Source organism: Octopus sinensis, linkage group LG4, assembly GCF_006345805.1.
Source record: "Octopus sinensis linkage group LG4, ASM634580v1, whole genome shotgun sequence".
NCBI lineage: Eukaryota > Metazoa > Mollusca > Cephalopoda > Octopoda > Octopodidae > Octopus > Octopus sinensis.
In genome coordinates this window covers 67,447,017-67,467,747 of record NC_043000.1, presented here as the reverse complement: position 1 = coordinate 67,467,747, position 20,731 = coordinate 67,447,017, and the positions used below count along the sequence as shown (strand labels likewise).

The window sequence follows — 20,731 nt, the reverse complement described above, 5'->3', positions numbered from 1 at the left end:
TAAGCTAAATTTTATAGGATGACATTTGAACGTTAAACTGAACGACCATTCAATACTTTTCAGCAGCGTACCATTTTTATTTTTACTAGGAAATGGTTGACAGTGACTGTAAAGATCTTATTTTCTGTCACCAGGCATATACATACATACATGCATACATACATATTTATATGTATATGCATTCGTATATGTATGTATGTATTTTAGGTGTATTATGCATTATACATACATACACAAGCGCACTCTTAACGCACACATGCATACAGACACATACATGATGAAATAATACACTGAGTGAGATTTGTGTAGGTGTGTGTAAGTGTGCGTGCCTATGTTTTCTTATGTGTGCACCGGTGTCTGTGTGCATGTATGACTTTGTATATGTATATCTGTATGTGTGTACTTATGTATGCACGTATGTATGTACGCACATATGTACCTATATATGCATGTATGCATTTTAAATAGTGAATCGTTGGAATAAGAATGTATTTTCATGTTGAGCGATAGAAATTTTTGAAAGTATTTGTCGACAAATTGCGTGTACTCTACCTTAAACTCAGACGATTATAATTATTGGTTTGAAGTCTGCATGAAAATGTATAGGTGACAATAATGTCGAAATATAAAATTGCTTTGCTCTCTTTCTTGGTTTTCCCCAGTAAACATATTCTTTTCTACTATTTATTGTCTGCCACAATAAACAAATGAATGAATGAATGAATGAATGAAGAAATAAATAAATGAACTCTGAAAAAGAAAAAGGTACTGAACAGCGGGAATTGAAAATTGCACCAAATGTTAAGATCTGATCTCTGAATTGTTGGTTATCACGTGAAAAAAAATATATATAGTGTGTCAATCTAAGTACATCTCTCTCCCATACACGCACACACACACACACACATACACACATACACACGCACACACACACACACACACACACAAACACACACACACACACATACACACACACACACACACACACACACACACACACACAAAATCAAGCCAACGACGAAAGAGATTTCTATGCGGTGGCTTGACGTGCTCGAAATAGCAACCAAATTTCTTTCACATCACACCTTTGCCATCTGGGAGGAATCATCCACACATTTTGGTCCTAGTTAAGATTCACTATGTTTGAAAATTTATTGGCACCGTATGACTCTCCTGAATGATTTTGGACAACAGACCTGGCTGATCAGGGTGCTGTTCTAGGAGGTAAACGACGACAATGACGATGACGACGATAATAACAACAACAACAGCAGCAGAAACAACAGCAACTGAAGCAGTAGCAGCAGCAGCAGCAACAACAACAACAACATTTTCAGTGATAATATCGAAGTAGCAATAAAACTATTTAAATGGTAAAAATTAATCTCATCAAATTACGACCAATTAATAAATTACAACTTTGATCGAAGATGTTCATGAAATATTCAAACCGTCGTCTTCTTAATCTAATCGACACAATAAAGGAGTGTGAATTCTATCCGCAAAAGCTAGCTGTAGAATCTAATAGAAGTCTTGTTCCACAAACACTTAAACAGCCTCCATAACTTTTAATACCGATATCTAACGAATTCTTCAAATCAGATATCCTTAGCAACAACAGAAAATTTGGAATATCTCATATTTCAATTAAGTTTATTTGCTATTTGTTTACCTAATTCTCCAGACTTACACCTGACAACATTAAACTAACAACACCTTTTCCATTCGTGCGTCTCATAATATGTTTAGCTATTAAATATTTAAGATATTAACGTAAAGTACAGAGTATACATTGGATGAAAACGCAAAATCTTAACACACGTGACAGTAACGACAATAACAGTAGTAATATTAGTAGTAATAAAGTTTCTGTATTCGCCATATGGACAACTAAAATGCAAAACATTACGATGCTGTACATTTTACTCATACACACACTTACATACACACGCGCTTACGCACAACTGCACTTGCTTATACACACGCACTATCATGCACTATCATATATACACAACCACAACATATACTATATAAAAATATGCAACATACATGCATAAGTAATACATACATACATACATATATACATACACACATATATACATACATACATACATACATACATACATACATACATACATACATACATACATACATACATACATACATACATACGTACATAGTTACTGACTTAGTACATATGTGCTGATGTGTGTAAGGATGTACGTATGTTTGTATGGATGCATGTATATGCGAACGTATGTATACTTGTATCTATGTACGTATGTCTGTCTGTGTGTATGCATGAGTTTTATAAGTGAATTCATCAAACCACCTACTCGTCCATTCATCCATCCATCTATCTATTTATGCTTATCTGCATACATATATACATTAGAGTATACACATACATAAGTACATCCATCCATACACATACATATGCACAGATAAATACATGCATACATATATCCATCCATCCATCCATACATACATATATACATACATGCATGCATGCATGCATGTATGCATGCATACATACATACATACATACATACATACATACATACATACATACACACACACATACATACATACATACATACATACATACATACATACACATACATACATACATACATACATACATACACATACATACATACATACATACATACATACATACATACATACATACATACATACATACATACATACATACATACATACATGTTTATCGTTAAGGCAATATTTACTTTGAGACGAATGCAAGAGTTATCATGTTTCTGCCCACAATCATTAATTACCATTTACCATGTTCCGTGTGATAACACCACCGTATATTTGACAATGCGTACATGCACACTGGCACACCCACACCCACACACGTACCAAGTCATACATCGATACACATACATAAACATTTAAATGTAAATCGAAGAAAACAGTATGAAATATATATATATCTCAAAAGCTGTTTTTATATCAACAACAAAATGCAGCAGCAGCAGCAGCAGCAGCAGTAGTAGTAGTAGTAATAGTAGTAGCAGCAGTAGTAGTAGTAGTAGCAACCTCTTTTACTGGTCACAGGGGCCTAAGATGTTGGGCGAGTGTAGAAAGTGCAGAGGTGTAGTGCAAAAGAATCAACGAACAAAATACAAATTCGTCGAATAAAAAAAGGAAGTATAAAAAATATGAAAAAAAAAAAGAGTACAAAAAAGTCACTATTAATAAAATACGTGTTAGAATTCTCCGTGGATAAATTCTTCAAACGGAAAGCGAAAACAAAAGTGCTCCTTTTGTATCTAGATGAGGAAAGATTTGACTTAGAATCGCAGAGAATAAAAGAAAAGGAGCTGTAATTCGCGAAAGTTCATTTTGTTAAAATATATATACATTAGGCACACACCCACGCGCAAATATACAAGAGGACTTCATTTTTACTTGTGCTCTTAAAATTCGGTGTGTACTATATAATAAGGTTAAAAGGATATTAAAATACCTGTCATATTACATAGTTTCAATGATAATAATAATGATGATGATGATGATGATGATGATGATGATGATGATAAGGATGATGATAACCACGAACACCCAGTCACTAGCACACTCACAGATACAACATACACACACGCGTACACACACATATACACGCACGCACGACGGTTGTCACGATGATGATGTTGCTGATGATGACGACGACAACAGCACTCACATACACACTAAAACACACCCAACACACACAGACACACACACACACACACACACACACACACACACACACTAACACACACACACATACACACATACACACGCACACGAACACACGCACACACACGCACAGGAACACACACAAAAGCAGACGAGTAGAGTTAATTGGAGAATCGGTTAAGAAATTATTTAATCATACACGATTGTTCATATGTACCAAAATATGTGTTTAAGTGTATGCGTGCGTGTATGTGTGTGTTGGGGTGGGTGGGTGCGCGCTTACGCGCATGAGGGTGTATGGATGTGTGTGTAAGTGCGTGTGTGTGCACGTGTGGAGAGACAGGGAGCGAGAGACAGAGACAGAAGAGAAGAGAAATAAGACAGGCAGGGATTGATAGACAGAACCGTGGATACATACATGCACACAAGCATATGTGTGTGTGCATGTGAAAGAGAGAGTCTGAGAGAGTATCTATACACGTATGCATGTATACAAATGTACATGCAAATATATATGTGTACATAATATATAATACAATATATATACATACAAATATATATGTATATATAATATATAATATAATATATATACACACATACATACATACATACATACATACATACATACATACATACATACATACATACATGCATACATACATACATACATATATATATATATTTCACTCGTGTATGAACCTTGATTCTGCACACTAGCAATGTTCTAGCAATGAAAAGAAAGAAAAAAACAAATCTAATTGAACGAATCTTCACTGCAGTTAAAAAATTTAGAGACGTTATTGCGAGGAATGCACCACAAATAAATCCCAAGACACAGTTTTCGGCCACGCAGTATAAGCTTTGATCATAATACACGCGCACACGCACACACGTACATGCACGCACACGCACGCTCACATCGCGCGTGCTTTCACACATATATGTATATAGATATGTATACATATATATGTATATATATGTATACATGCGCTTGTATGACTGTATATATTCTGTGTATTTATGCATGTATGTATAAATTGATAGATAGATAGATAGATAGATAGATAGATAGATAGATAGATAGATAGAAAATTAGTTGACTGGCAGAAATGGAGAGATTGATAAACCAATTACTGATATGCTAAAATATAGATATTTGGATACATATAAAATATGCTTGTATATAAACCGTATGTCTGTAAGAATTTATATACGTAATGTATAATTTAAGAAATGTGGTATTATATAATTCATAATGCGTTATATTTATTTTTTCAGTCTACATCTGAATTTAACGAGTGAAATTAAAGCAAAATATATTTCATTAACATCATAATTAAAATTCATTTTTCATTTTGATTACTTTATGTAATATTCTGTTTCTTTTACACACACACATGTATATGTGTGTGTGAAAGTGTATGTGTGCGTATGTATGTATGTATGTATATATGTATGTACATGTGTGTGTGTGTGTATGTGTGTATGTGTGTATGTGTGTGTGTCTGTGTGAGTGTATATATATATATACATACATACATACATACATACATACATGTTCGAATCAAACAGCATCATATTAATTAATTGATTAACTTACCGAAACTATTTGTGATAAATCCAAAAAAATGTAGTAGCAACACAGATCTAATAAGCGGTAATTCCTGTCCATTGTGCATCTCAAGATTTAGCAGCCGTTGTTATTTTCAGATTAAAATCTTCAATATCAACACAATTTTAATAATGTAGCTTCTCCACTACATATGTTCCGATATGAATAGCATTTCTTTGCACATTAATATAACTATAAATGATGTAAACAAATACATGTATTATTTCGTCACTCCCGTCTTAGATTACTTGATAAATAAAATATAGACTGTGTGCCAGGAAAACTAACAATAGAACTAAATAAGAAACCAGCCATCCAACCAACTATGAGTGAGAATGTTAGAATGAATGATGTTACGGTGCGGCTGGTTGACCATAAGACTGAATGATTGGTTGGTCTATCGAAACAGTTGGATATGAAGACAAATGGATTGCATCTCATTGATGTTATGGCTGGAATGGCTGTTGTTGTCGTTAATTGTATCATTAATATAAGACGCCTTTATAAATCAACATAGTTCATTTGACGTGTCTGTGATACTATTGCTTCATCCTGCATCTCCCTAACGAGCGAGCTGACTGTAGTACAAGCACAGTCATCATTGATATAAGCAGGCATGTTTAAGATTGTTAGATTGCTATCGTGTAAATTTAGAAAACAGAAAATTTAAAGCCTAAATGATAGATTTAATTGAGCTGATTTAAATATATATATATTAATTTTTAATATATCTATATCTATATCTATATCTATATCTATATATATATATATATATATATATATATAATATATATATATATATTATATATATATAGTTTTGTACTAATGCAGCAGGCAATATTATCGATATCAACGGAAGAATATTTCTGTATATATTCTTCAGCTTACAAATCTAATGAAGTTATCAATTTGCAAGTAAAATCATCAGTGCAGTAAAAGAAAGCTGCTGTGGTTATAACGAAATAATACAGTTGGTTATAATAATATACAATTTCATGTGTAAACATTACAGAGCGAAATACTTTCGAAAATGATGCAAATTGAAACTGTAATTTAGAAGAATGAAATCTTGAAGTGGAAGATAATGAAGAAAGAGATAATGCTGCTGCTGACGATAATGAAGATAATGATAATGGAGAAGGGGAAGGGATGCTTAAAATGTTAACATGACTATTTTCTCTGCTATCACTAAAGCTTCTGTGCGATTACAAACCCCCATCGCCTCTAATTGATTCGTAATAGAAGCACAAAGCCTCGAATTCATAGGGTGAGAAAACTAGATTGTGTGACATTCATTTGATTTGTTTCTCAGGAACAGTAATTGATGAAAGATAGTCGCAACCAGCAATTGAAACCGCGTCGCTGTAACCGCGAATGCAACCTCCCGACAAGTAACTGAATATCCCATCAATAGATTTGTGTCTAGCTGTGCTCCATCATGACCACAGCTCACTGGCTGGAACCAGTAAAACAGTAAAACAATAAATGAAAGTCTAAATACTAACAACACTGCTCTGCTACTGCAGCCAATAGTAATTTATTATATAGGGATATCATCTCAATATCTAGTGTAGAGAAGATTATGCGGCATTCATCCGTTTCTCGAAATAGTTAATAGTGAGCACTGTATGTTGTATAACATTTGGAATCGAAGACAGGTTTTATTTAATTTTCCATCTAAATAAATAAATAAATAAATAAAGAGATGGCTCCTCCGTCGGTTTCGAAGATGGCTATTCCAGTTGTTCGATCAGCTGAAGACCCTACTAACTGATTTAGCATTTAAGTTAAGTGAGTATTCCGGACACATGCATTCTCAACATACACCTCAAGCGGAACCAGCATGACATGATGTCTGATATGGTTTTTTAATTACAGTTAGAGTTCATCCGAGTGGCTTCCACACAGTTCCCGTCAGTCTAATTTTACCAACAACGTTTGAGTCGACTAGAGGCTATGATAAAAAAGCCCCACTTATTTAAGAAACGATGCAGTGAGACTGAACTCGGAACAACATGATTACAAGGCGAACTTACTAACCACTCAGCTATGCCTGAGCTCAGTTGTTAGTACAAGTGAACTCTTTCTAATAACAATTCTATTTCTTTCAGACACCTGCTCAAAACTGAAAGATCAGTTATAATAGATAAGTTAGAAGCAAAATATTAGATAAAACTCTGCTTAATGCGTCTTGCAATAAATTAACACCTGGTAATCTGAAATCCAGTGGAACTGGGTAGGAAGGAGTCTGAATATTCAACGTTAAATCAGGGAATATCAAGTGATTTTAATTACTGCGAGGAGTGGAAAGACTTTGGTGCAATTGTTTTTCAACAACGAGAGATACTCTGACTGATGAAAGAAACCTGACGTCAAACGTTTCAATTTTTCAATTCTGGCGACACTGGTTCTCCGTCGATTACAACAAGAGTTCCAGTAGATCCAATTGATGAAACAGCCTACCCGTGAAATTAACGTACAATTGGCTAAGCATTCTACAAGTACGCGTACCCTCAGCGTAGTTCTGAGATATTTAGCGTAACACAGAACGTGACAATGATGGCCCTTTGAAATACAGGTACCACTTATTTTTGCCAGGAGCAACGTGAAATAAAGTATCTTGCTCAAGAATACAACACACCGCCGGGTATCGAACTCATGACGTTATACCTGGGAGTCGAATACACTAACCACTTAACCACTCACCTTCATGATATTGAATGTGGTACAACAGAATGGAAAGCCAATTTTCCTCGACTGCAATAAAAATAAACAAAATAACTAGCCAAAACAAAAAAGCTTATATGTGGTCGCTTAACATTCTGCCTACCATGGGAGTCACTAGTGACTCAACACGCGATATTCTTAATATATCATATGGGCGTCACTGATAACTCCCAATTGTGATGTTTTTTTTTTTTTTTAAGGAGCCTCAGCTTGCTGTGGTTCTAAATACATTATTCAAAATTTGGAAAATGAACGGAACACATGTTTCATCCTGTCTCTCGGATGATTTTCAATTGCAGAGACATGGAATTTCATCAGAAGATGAGGGATCAGATTCGATATCAGAATGGTGCCAATCACTATAATATCCATCACTGGAGCGCTACCCTCAATAAAATAAATCTTGCGAAAAAGAGGTCATTAAGGCTTATATAATATACTAGCAGTATCGCCCGGCGTTGCTCAGGTTTGTAAGGGAAATAACTATAAAGCATTTTTAGAGAGTTATAGCCAAAAAATAGCAAAAAAACGGAAAAAAATGATGGTAAATTTTTTTTTAGTTAAAAAAGGTGGAGTTGCGTCCCCTAGACAGTTTGCGGTTTGTGTTTCTGATTCTCGACCCCATGTCGAATTTATCGATTTTTTTCAGAACTGGGGGAACTTTTCAAAATTTTCGCTGCGTTAGTTTTGAATTATGACATTGGGCTATGTGTGTGTCAAGTTTCATCAGAATCGGTTGAAAGCCGTGGTCAGGGTGAGGGTACAAGCAAACAGACACACAGAAACACGCACAGACAAACTGCCGTTTATATATAGAGAGATAATCTGAAATAAATGGAAAGAGAAATCATAGCTGGAAGTATTTAACTCTTTTCAACATGTATATCACCGGTGACTGCTATAAAACAATTCGGTAGTTTATATAGTGAACAAGAACATAAATATGGTTAAAATATTGATTTCAGATTTTGGCACATGGCCAGCTATTCAGGGGTTGGGGTGGATTAAGTCGATTACATCGACCCCAGTGGTCAACCGGTACTTATTTTATCGACCATGAAAGGAAAAGTCGACATTGGTAGAATTTGAACATGGAACGTAAAGACGGACGAAATACCACTAAGCATTTTGCCTGACTTGTTGACGATTCTGCCAGCTTACCGTCCGAAATAGGGTTAAAATATTCATTTCAAATTTTGGCACAAGGTCAGAAATTTCGGGAATGGTGAAAAGTCGATTTCATCGACGCCAGTATTCAACTGATTTTTACTTTATAGACTCAGAGAGGATGAGAGGCAAAGTCAACCTCGACAGAATTTGAACTCAGAACGTAAAGAGGACGAAATGTCGCAAAGCATTTAGCCCGGTGTGCTAACGGTTCTGCCAACTCGCCACCTTACAATACTGGTTTCAAATTTTTGTACAAGACCAGCAATTTCGTGGGGAAGGACTAAGTTGATTACATCAACCTCAGTACTCAGCAGGTAATTATTTTAACAATCTCGGAAAGGTAAAAGGCAAAGTCGACCGCGGCGCAATTTGAACTCAGAACATAAAAACAGACGAAATATCGCTAAGCATTTTTCCCGGTTTGCTAACGATTCTGTCAGCTCGATGCCTTATGTGTGGTTAAAATATTTTTTAAAAGAGGGCCAAATTGCTAACAAAAATTCGATTGCTAGAGCAAAAGTAAATATGGCACTAAATAGGTTTGGTAGGCAAAGTGTTCACCTGCTACGAAAGGTAGAAATTATCCCACACTCTTGTTATCTGAAAATGGAAAGAACACATTCGATAATGTAGTCCAAGATACCCTTAAGAAAACGACCGGAACGACTAGAATATCTCAGATCACGTATCTGTTAACTTAAAGGTTGAATTGGAATTCAGCAGAATCACCACCACCACCACCATTGTCATCATCATCACCGCCACCACCACCACCACCACCACCTCCACCACCATCATCATCATCATCATCATCATCATCATCATCATCATCATCATCAACAACAACAACAACGGTGACAAGAGCAGCAGGAACAACAATAGCAACAATAATTACAACTGTATCGGCAGCAGCATCAGCAGCAATTACAACCTCAGTAATGTCATACTACCCAGCCGATAAGACCTGGAAGTTATTTAAGCGTTGATGGAATATATAGAGATTCATGCGAATCACAAAAACGAATAAGGAAACACAAAACTCTTTTGTATAAAGGTGAAAATTAGTAATGTTTTCAATAATATTATTTGCAGCAAAACAACAACAACAACGACAACTGCAACAACGACGACGACAACAACAACAAAAATTCTTTCGAATTTTGTCACAAGAACAGCAAGTTTCAGAGGAAGGGGGAGGTATTTGACTGGTACTTATTTTGTCGTCTACGAGGCAAAGTTATCCTCAGCGAAAAATGATCTCAGAACATAAATGGAAGAAACAAATGCCGCTAAGCATTTTCTCGACGCACTAAATAATAATAATAAAAATATTACGGAGATGTATTTGCATAGCAAGTGATTTGATCTGAGATCGTGTGCTGGAACGAAAACAATTGCAGCGTGGAAGGTGTTTGTAAGCCATTTAAGAAACACACAAAAGCCGTTCGATTCACTTCAACATTTAAGTTTAATTTTTCAAAATATTTTCGTCGCTATAAGACCGCGACCTGTTCACTGACAATGATGATGATGATAATAATAATAATAATAATAATAATAATAATAATAATAATAATAATAATAATAATAATAATAATAATAATAATAATAAGCAGAAGTAGTGGGGGAGCATCATAGCCATGTGTTGAGAGGGATTCTTTAGGGTTTGAATAATTCACCTCTGGAAACATGGGTGGTTCTTTCAACATTCTTAAACAACCCTTATTCAGGAACCTTTTGAGCGGGATGGGCTACTCAACCTGAAGAAAATTCTAACTGGGCCCCACCTGCAAGGTCATGTGCTGTTTATCTTGATATGAGATCACCATGTCGCGCACATATGGTTGTGATGCACGTGCCTGGTGTACCTTTATCAGACGGGTAGTCATGATGGGTATATTGGGCTTCGTATATTTTACCCCGGTGTCACTTTGATGGCATGAACTGTTCTCTCACTCAATAATAATAATAATATTAATAATAATAATAATAAAATAATAATAATAATAATAATAATAATAATAATAATAATAATAATAATAATAAGGCACTAAATAGACACCCCGGCACGACAAGATCCCCAACTTCTAGTCAAAATACCTAATAAGAACACATAAAAAGCTGGCTGGAAATTTTATGAAATATTAGCAGAGTTAGAGACAATGCCTGAATGACTCACAGAAGGGAAAACTATCCTAATTCCCAAATCCACTGAAACGAAAATTATAGACCCTACAATTTACAAAACCTTTACTGGAATAATATCGCAGACAATGGGCATCTGGAAGAAAACAAACTGTTTCCAGAAAAGCAGAAGGTATGCTGCAAGGGCTGATACGGTTGTAAAGATCAGCTACTGATCAATAAAGCCACAACTGAAGACAGTCGTAGAAAGAAGACTGGACTAAGTATAGCCTGAATCGATTGCCGAAAGGCTTTTGATAGTATCTTCTACACATGGATCCTAGAAACACTAGCCGTGAGCAAGGTAGCACCAATAATCATAAAATATATAAATATTCCATGAATAAATGGCAGACAGTGTTACAGCTCCAGATAAAAGGACTCATACAAACCAAAGCCATCCCCATTAGGAGAGGAATATTCCAGGGAGACACGCTCTCTCCACTCCTTTTCTGCTTGACACTGACACCTTTATCTGATATGCTAAATAGAACTGGGTGTGGATACAGCTGTTATGGCAAAACAATCAACCATCTCTTGTATATGGATGCTCTACCACGGTACGCTACAAATGAGAAAACAGCTGGAAACTTTACTACAGACAGTATATGGAATTACCACGAAATAGACACGAAATTTGGCTTAGAAACATATGCCAAAGCAGCCTTGAAAAGAGGAAAACTAGTAGCAACATCACACTAGATAAAGCAAATGAAAAGAGAATTAGGCCAAAACCAGTCATACAAATACTTAGGGATCAATGAACAATACAATACACACACAAATGAAAGAGAAAATAAAAAAGAAATAAAATAGACAGGAAAACAAGAAAAATAATGACAGGATTTAGGATGCACCATCTAAAATGTAACATAGAAAGGCTATATATACAACGTATAGAAGGTGGTTAAGGCCTTATACAGCTAGAAGACTATTACAAAATAACCACCATAGGACTACAAAAATACCTACTTCAGATGCAAGGAAATTTAATGCAAATAGCCACAAAACAGGAACGAAACAAAAAACTGTTTTCAGTCTTTAAGGAAGCTGACAAATACAAAAAAAGAAGCCACAGTACCGAACAACTCTGAAGAAAAAGAAGAAACAACAAAAGCTGTAAAACAACTGAAATCCAAACTAAAACTGGGACAGCAACTATCATGATAAAACGATGGCAAGAAAAGCACCTTCATGGCAAATATTGGGTTAAACTAAACAGAAAAGAAATAGACAAAGCAAGATCCCAACAATGGCTGAGAAACTCAGGACTGAAAGCAGAGACTGAGGGATTTTTAATTACAGCACAAGATCAAAGCCTTCCCACCAGAAATTACCAAAAACATGTAATGAAAAGAAATACAAGTAACTGCAGAATATGTGGAGATGGAGAAGAAACAATAAATCATATTGTCCCTGGCTGCCCAGTCCTGGCTAAGAAGGAATATATTCTCAAACACGACAGAGTTGGGACCTATGTATTCTGGAAGTTATGCTAACACTAAGGAATAACAACAGAAAAAGATGGTATAGGTACACGCCAGATAAGGTCACAGAAAATGCGAAAGCAACCATACTCTGGGATATACCAATACACACAGAAAAGTTAAGAACAATAGATATGGATATAGTTGCCAGAGATCACCAAGAAAATAAATGCTTCCTAAACGATGTATCAATACCAACAGATGACAATGTTTCTCTAAAAGAAACGGAGAAACTTTCAAAATACAAAGATCTGGAAATAGAGGTAATTTGAATGTGGAGCCTAAAAACAGATACAATTCCTATCATAGTAGACGCATAACTAAAACACCAGGACTTAAAGTATATATTACATGCAGAAAACAGCATTATTAGGCACCGCACATATCCTACGTAAAACGCTTTCAATACAGTGAAAATAAGAACGTCACAACAAACAAAAGCACATACCCAAGGCACACAAAGCTGCTCTCGGTAGTGCAATGAAAGCACGTTATACAAATAATGAATAATAATAATAATAACAACAACAATAATAATAACAATATGGTCAAGGTCAGCGAGGCGCATCAAAACAGTGTGAAGATGGTATTGAAATCCAACATGAATGCCAAAAATTTGATTACCGCAAGGAATATCTGGGTTGTTGCGATGGTCAGATATAGCGTGTCCATCCTCAAATGGCTTAAGGAGGAAATATCAACACTGGATAGAAGGACGAGAAAGTTGATGACGCTGCATGGAGCACTACATCCTAAAGCAAACGTAAACAGACTGTATATGAAAAGAAAGAATGGTGGCAAAGGACTAATTGGTATAGACCATTGTATAAGGAGTGAAAGGAGAACGCTTGCCGAGTATTCGATAAAAAGTGATGAAGATCTGCTGCAATATGCCGCGAAAGATATGGGTGAAATGATGGGCAAGGAAGAGTTTAACCAAAGAGCTGAGGAGAAGAGAAAAGACATTGAAATGAGAATGCATGGACAGTTTGAAAGGAATACACAAGACGTTAAGGATAATACAGTATTGTGGGCATGGTTTGAGTGAGGTGATTTGAAGCGTACCACCGAAAGCCTGATCATTGCTGCACAAGACCAGACTCTCGCTACCAATTCAGTGAAGTATAACATCTACAAAACTTCTGGCACCTAGAAATACAGACTCTGTGGAAAGAGTGTGGAAAATGTGACCCACTTGGTAAGTGGATATGAGAGCCTTGCACAAAAAGAATACAAACACTGCCACAATAAACTGTGTGTGTATCTTCATTGGCTCTTATGACTTAAATACCAATATGAAGTAACAGAGAACTGGTATGAGCATGTACCAAGTAAAGTTATGCAGAAGGATAGAAAAGTAACGATACTCTGGGACTATGATTTTCAGACGGATCGTGTACTCGAACACCGTCGGCCGGATATTGTCCTATTGAACAAGAGAGACAAATACTGTCAGATCATTGATGTAGCTATAGCAAATGACATAAATGTTGTGAGTAAAGTGGTTGAAAAGATCACCAAATACTCCGAATTGAAACTGGAAATGGCAAGACTGTATGGAATGCGAGAGGGTAATGTAAAAGTGATACCAGTGGTGATCGAAGCGTTGGGCCCAATCCCATTGAAACTTCAGGAAATTCTATGCAAGATTGATATCTTGCAAAAAGCAGCCTTATTGGGTACAGCGTACATCATAAGAAAAATATTATGTGTCTCAGGTCCTTGTTGTGACTTGACAGATGATTAAAGACTCCGGTGCATTTTTACCTACACTGTGTTACGAAGGAATAATAACAACAACAACAACAGCAATAATAATAATAATAATAATAATAATAATAATAATAATAATAATAATAATAATATTTCTTTCAAATTTTGGTGAAAAGACAGTATTTTTTGCGGAGGTAGACAAATGTGTCTTTGTACGTGCGTGCTTACGTTCATACATTTATATATGAATATGAACGTTTGTGTGAGGGGTATAATCTATTACATTAATCCCAGTGCTCAACTAGTAATTATTTTATTGACCACGCAGGTGCAGGCGTGGTTGTGTGATAAGAAGCTTGCTTCACAACGACATGGCTCTGGGTCCAGTCCCACTGCGTGACACCTTGGGCAAGTACCCTCTACTATAGCCTCGGGCTGACCAAAGGCTTGTGAGCGGATTTGGTTGGTGGAAACTGAAAGAAGCCTGTCGTATATATATATATATGTGTGTGTGTGTGTGTGTATCTATGTCTGTGCGTGCCTTTGTATCTATGTGTGTACCCCCCCCCCCCCAGTGTTGGTATGTTTATATCCCCGTAACTTGGTGGTTCAGCAAAAGAAACTGATTGTATAATGCGTTAAAAAAATAAGTACTGGCTAAAAATCTTTGAGGCAATATTCCAGTATGATCGCAGTCAAATGACAGAAACAATATAAAGAGTAAAGAATACATATATACTTCTAGATACTACCTGCCCTTGAGGCATGATATGTTTACAGTGACTATTCGCAGGAATGATTGTGCTGACGTATTAATCAAAGACATGTCAGAACCAGCAGGTATTTACACCTATAGAAACAAGAAATACTGATGGAATACCCCGATAAAAACATCAGTTCGATGCAAACATAACAGACCAGATATTCTGATGGACGGGAAAAAAAGTCATGCATTACTTTGGAGCTTAACGGCCCAGCATTTGTGAATGAGCCATCAAAAGTTCTGGAAAAAGAGAACATTTACGGTGAATTAATACGGAACTTACACCTCTTGTACCTTGACTATAAATTCAAATTTGTACCTATTATCTTAGGTGCTTTAAGCTATGTACCTACACATTTACACAAAAACCCAAACATACTAGGTTTTTCGAAGCAAAAGATACTGGCTCGGATTCTCTAAATCCAAACTATTAGTGGCATAGTGAAGATTTGTAAGACATTTCAAAGATTCGTAACTGAGATTCTGTAGATGCACACATTTGGGTGTGTGTGTCGACAGCTCAAGCAACACATCATCTCAATCACTTATTTATAAACAGCGAGAGTTCTCTTAATTCAAAAAGTCTTGTCGCTTTGTTAGTTTGAACTCTCTTGAAAAGAACTCAAAGGAAGATCATACATACATGCATTTATACACGTATCTATGTGTAAAGCTCTTTCGAATTGTAAAGCACGTTGTCAGTATATAACAAATAGATACTAATTCTTTAAGCAAATATAATATTGGGATTACATTCCGTATGTTTTTAGTAGATAAGAAAATACTACAGGTGATGTGTTTCAGGAAGCATATATGCTATGGTATAGTTAACATATATCTTGACTGTATATGAAATATGTATAGTCCAACAAGAAGTAGATTTATTTACAAAGATCTCGGTTACAAAACCTGAAACATGTCCATATTTCTGTAAGGCAGAGAGGTTGGAACTTATGCTTCTACTAGATAAGCGGACAAAACGATTTGTACTAAGAAAATTTGTTTTCGACATTTTCTATAGAAACAAATGTATCAACTTCATGATGCAGCGAATATGTTCACAATTCTCAAGCAGAAATGACTATATGCACTGATATATAAGGAACACAAAAGACGTAATCAGTATTAATGTTTTATATGATGTATACGTGTTTCATGAGATTGGCAGACATCATTTATGTGAGCATAAAGACAATTTACATAAACAAATGCCATTGGTCTCCTTCATCAGCATTACTCAACAAAATACAACACGAGGAAACACGGGGCCCTTTGAGTAATGCCTACGAACGGGCTCGATAGCATTTATCCATGTAATTGGACTTTATGCTCTTTTAATTTATGCTTGCCAATCTCACGAAACACCTGTACATTATATAAGTATCAACGCTGATTGTGTTTTCTTTGTTCTTTTTCTTTATACGCCACGATGCATTCTAGCCTCTCTGGTGTCTAACCACGTCGGAGAAAAGAGTTGAATATAGAACTGACTTAACGCATCCATACTCATTGGTAATGCGCCGCGCCTTTAAGTATACCAACCATTTGAATTATATGTATGTATGTGTGTATATATGTATGCATGCATGTATGTATGCATGCATGCATGTATGTATGTATGCATGCATGTATGTATGTATGTATGTATGTATGCATGCATGTATGTATGTATGTATGTATGTATGTAGTATGTATGTATGTATGTATGTATGTTCATTCTGAAGGAAAACGATCTACAGGAAGATCCCAGCTCTACTGCAAAGAGGTTTACATGCAAGGTTGTAGATCAATAATGATACAATAGAAACAATTCAGACTGAAACATTTTGAGACGATGTTTGCAAACAGAACATTAGCGATTTAAGGAGCTGCTGCAGCAAAAAGATAGGTGGCTCCCTAAGAAGAGCGGTCCTTCAAAGGTTTCTTGTGAAAGTCACACACCCCTACCAAAAAAAAAAAAAAAAGAAAATGAAAAGAAAAGAAAGAAAGAAAAGGGAATAAAGGAAAACAAACAGTCAAGTCACATATGTGAATAATGCGCAACGACTGTTTCACTGTTATTGGCATGTCAGAAACTTCAGATAATGCCTTAGCAAAACAACTGAGAAATCTAAATTTGGTAAATATCATTTATATAAGCATATAAACATAAAAATGGCCAATACAAATATTTAGAAAGGAACGGTGGCTGAATTAAGTGCATAAATCAAAGCTAATTAAATTAAATTCTAGTTATTAACCTATATATTTTTTATGAATAGCAGAGAAATCCTAAACGCGAATGAAACAGAACATAATGGAACGAACATATATGGAACATTAAATCCCAGATGTAAGGCTGATAGGATTTATATACCTCGTATAAAATGAGGAAACGGTGTAATTGCTTGTGAAGAATCTATACAATGTTAGGCAAATTGTGTGGAAATACTGCTGAAGGCTGGAATAGTTAAGACAGAAAGATCAATAGCATCTGACGAATTGGAGAGATATCTTGAAAAAATATGGATCGAGAGATCTGTGATCGTGCTTAATAAAATTAAATCAAAAGACTTTTGCATTGATCTTTGCAGCAGAAGAAGAGGCTCTGGAAACATGATATTTAGTTCCATGGAGATAGATAAGGCCACTGAATCACCATTCGGAAAAAATGTGACCAGGGGAAGTGAATGCGTAATATATCTTGATAAGAGTATGTTGTAAACCAGCTGAGATATGATATAAGATAAGACATGTTAACATACACGGATTATAAGGGCGGGGGATTGGTTAGAGTATCGAAAAATCTTCTTTACAGTATTTAGATTCGTTCAAAATTCAAATCCTGACGACGTTAACTTTGCCAAGGTTGATTAATCGCGTACACTCTCAACCTCTCCTCCTCAATACGTGCCCTTCTGCCACTATTTGAATTAAAAATTGTTGGCAGAGTCATTAGATCAAATTACGCCGTATCAACTTCGCTTTCTTCATTTCAGCGTCGATAAAATAAGAACCAGTAATGCATTTGTAACGTGTAATTCAACTGTTCATTTCACCAGATTTCCTAAGCTTGTGCCAATGCTTGAAATCAATATTACACCTGTTTTCCTATAGAAAATGCTTGGAAAGGGCAACGATATGATATCAACACCATCCCTCTGGTACAGTATTTCCCAACCGTTTTACTCTCAGAGAACCTTTGAAATATATTCCATGTTTTAGGAAAGCCCTACATAAAATTATTAAATAATTTATGCACTCACTTCTTTTTCTTTCATAAAATTAAATTTTACGAGAGATTAAGCAAATCACAAAACCGCCTTTAGAAGGTTTGGCAATGCTAAATCCGTCAGACGACAGAAATTTCATCTTAACCAAGACTACACTTAGAATTCCCTTACAATTCCCTATTAAGGAATCGATTTTTTTTTGTTAGAATCCTTATTACATACAGATACCTGGATGATATTGTTACTATTAGGAAATATGCCATGTGTGTATAATAAAAGTACGAATATAGAATTTAATACAGAAATTACTGTAATTTGCATATAATTTGCTTATTTCTCACGGAGCCCCCTAGCGATTTCTCACTGAAGCTTAGGATTCCAAGGAGCCCTATTTGAAAGACGCTATTCTAATATAATTCGGTCTTACATTGTAAATGTTGCCATGGTTTTAAAATTCGGTGCTAGTATACAATAGAAATTAGAAACTGCTTTAGTAGCTAAAATAAAATAAAAATGTTAAATGCATAATTATTTGAAAGTATCGTCATTGCGGTATCTAGAACTGATTGTACTGGAAACGAGTAACCAAAAGTAACTTAAGAAATATCAAGCCATCGAGCGTGAGATTACAATTATGGTCATCAAAGAAAATTTTCTGTTCTTTTAATATTTTATTGGTTTCAGTCACTCGAATGTGGCCTTATTGTAATGTAGCACAAAGCACATGGGTTTTCTTCTATCATATTGACCCCGGTAGTTGTTTCAGCCTGGTACTTGTTTTATAGATTCTATTTATCGAAAACTTCGTTACGTTTATGATATAATGTGAAGCAACTCGATACACCTACTTATAGCATTAACACTGACAAGCACACTTGCACGTGCGCGCGCACACACGCACACACAAACACACACGCACACACACACGCACACACACACACAACACAACAGAGATACACTAGTTAGTATATAAATATATATATGTATTATGTATTTATGTACTCACTTATCTTTCTATAGATAGATAGATAGATAGATAGATAGATAGATAGATAGATAGATAGATAGATAGATAGATAGACAGACAGATGCATATATGTATATATATACCTGACGGGCTGCCGTCCAGTTTCCAGATATCAAATTTCTCTCACAAGTCACAAGCCAACCGTAGGCTAGAGTAGAATCATGACAGATACCTAATGTACACGTGCATTGAGATCGAAGTCAGAGCCTTGTGGTCGTAAAGGGAACTCTTAAACTCTTTAACGTTAATGACTTCACCTCTGTCAAATTACTATTGCGAACTATAGGAATAATTTGTGATAGGTTTAAGAAATGTTTAACGAAGTATTTTTGGAATCTGGAGTAAACGTCAGTTACCATAGCGCCACCACCACCACCACCACCACCACCACCACCACCACTATCGTCGTGACTATATTTCGTACCTTAAAATTATAACTTCTTGTAAGAGCCAATAACGGAGTCTCTATATGATCACATGAAGGCGCGTGACTTAGTATTTAGGGTATTCGGTTTAAGATCGCAAGGTCGAGGGTTCAATTCCCGGCGACGCATTGTGTCCTTGAACAGGACACTTTATTTCACGCTGCTCCAGTCCACGAAGTTCTGTTGAAATCATATTCTACCATATAAAGAAAATGATATCCATGTTCAACATCGATTCCAAAACATTTCCGGGTTACTGATTTTTCTGAACCAGGGTTTGTTACCTTGATCAATGAACTCTAAAGTAAACAAATACTAAATTTATTTAAATAATTAAATGAAATACAGGTATCTGGACATCAGAGTAAATTACTGCGAATTATAAGAGGCTCAGGAAAATCGTTGTTGTACCTGTATTGGTTAGCGTAAACATACTTTTCCCTAGAACGTCTATAGTCATTAGTCTGTGCGATTCGAACCGTTTTACTACGTACCAAAGAAAAAAAAAAACAGTAATAACAACAACATCTCTAAGTGGTCGCTCGATCTGTTTAAAATACCTGTCTGATTTCTTTCAGATCACTATTCAGATGTATTTTTTATGAATATCATCGATTAAAAAAAACGAAGGTGATGATATTCATAAAAAATACCTTTCAATAGGCAATTAGGGTTAGGATTAGGATTAGTGTTAGAGTTAGGT

General features: G+C 35.6%; 1 protein-coding gene across 3 annotated transcripts in view; it reads right to left on the bottom strand.

The window, feature by feature from the left end:
* Positions 1–6,043, bottom strand: part of LOC115211097 — a 144,767-nt gene extending 138,724 nt beyond the window's left edge. The window contains exon 1 of one of the 3 annotated variants that reach the window (XM_029779987.2): positions 5,309–6,043. In XM_029779987.2, coding sequence (XP_029635847.2) covers positions 5,309–5,387 — 79 coding nt within the window. In that variant the 5' untranslated portion in view covers positions 5,388–6,043. The remainder of the gene's footprint in view (positions 1–5,308) is intronic. The other 2 variants (XM_036502101.1, XM_036502102.1) reach the window with 2 other exon arrangements.
* Between the last annotated feature and the right edge of the window lie 14,688 nt (positions 6,044–20,731).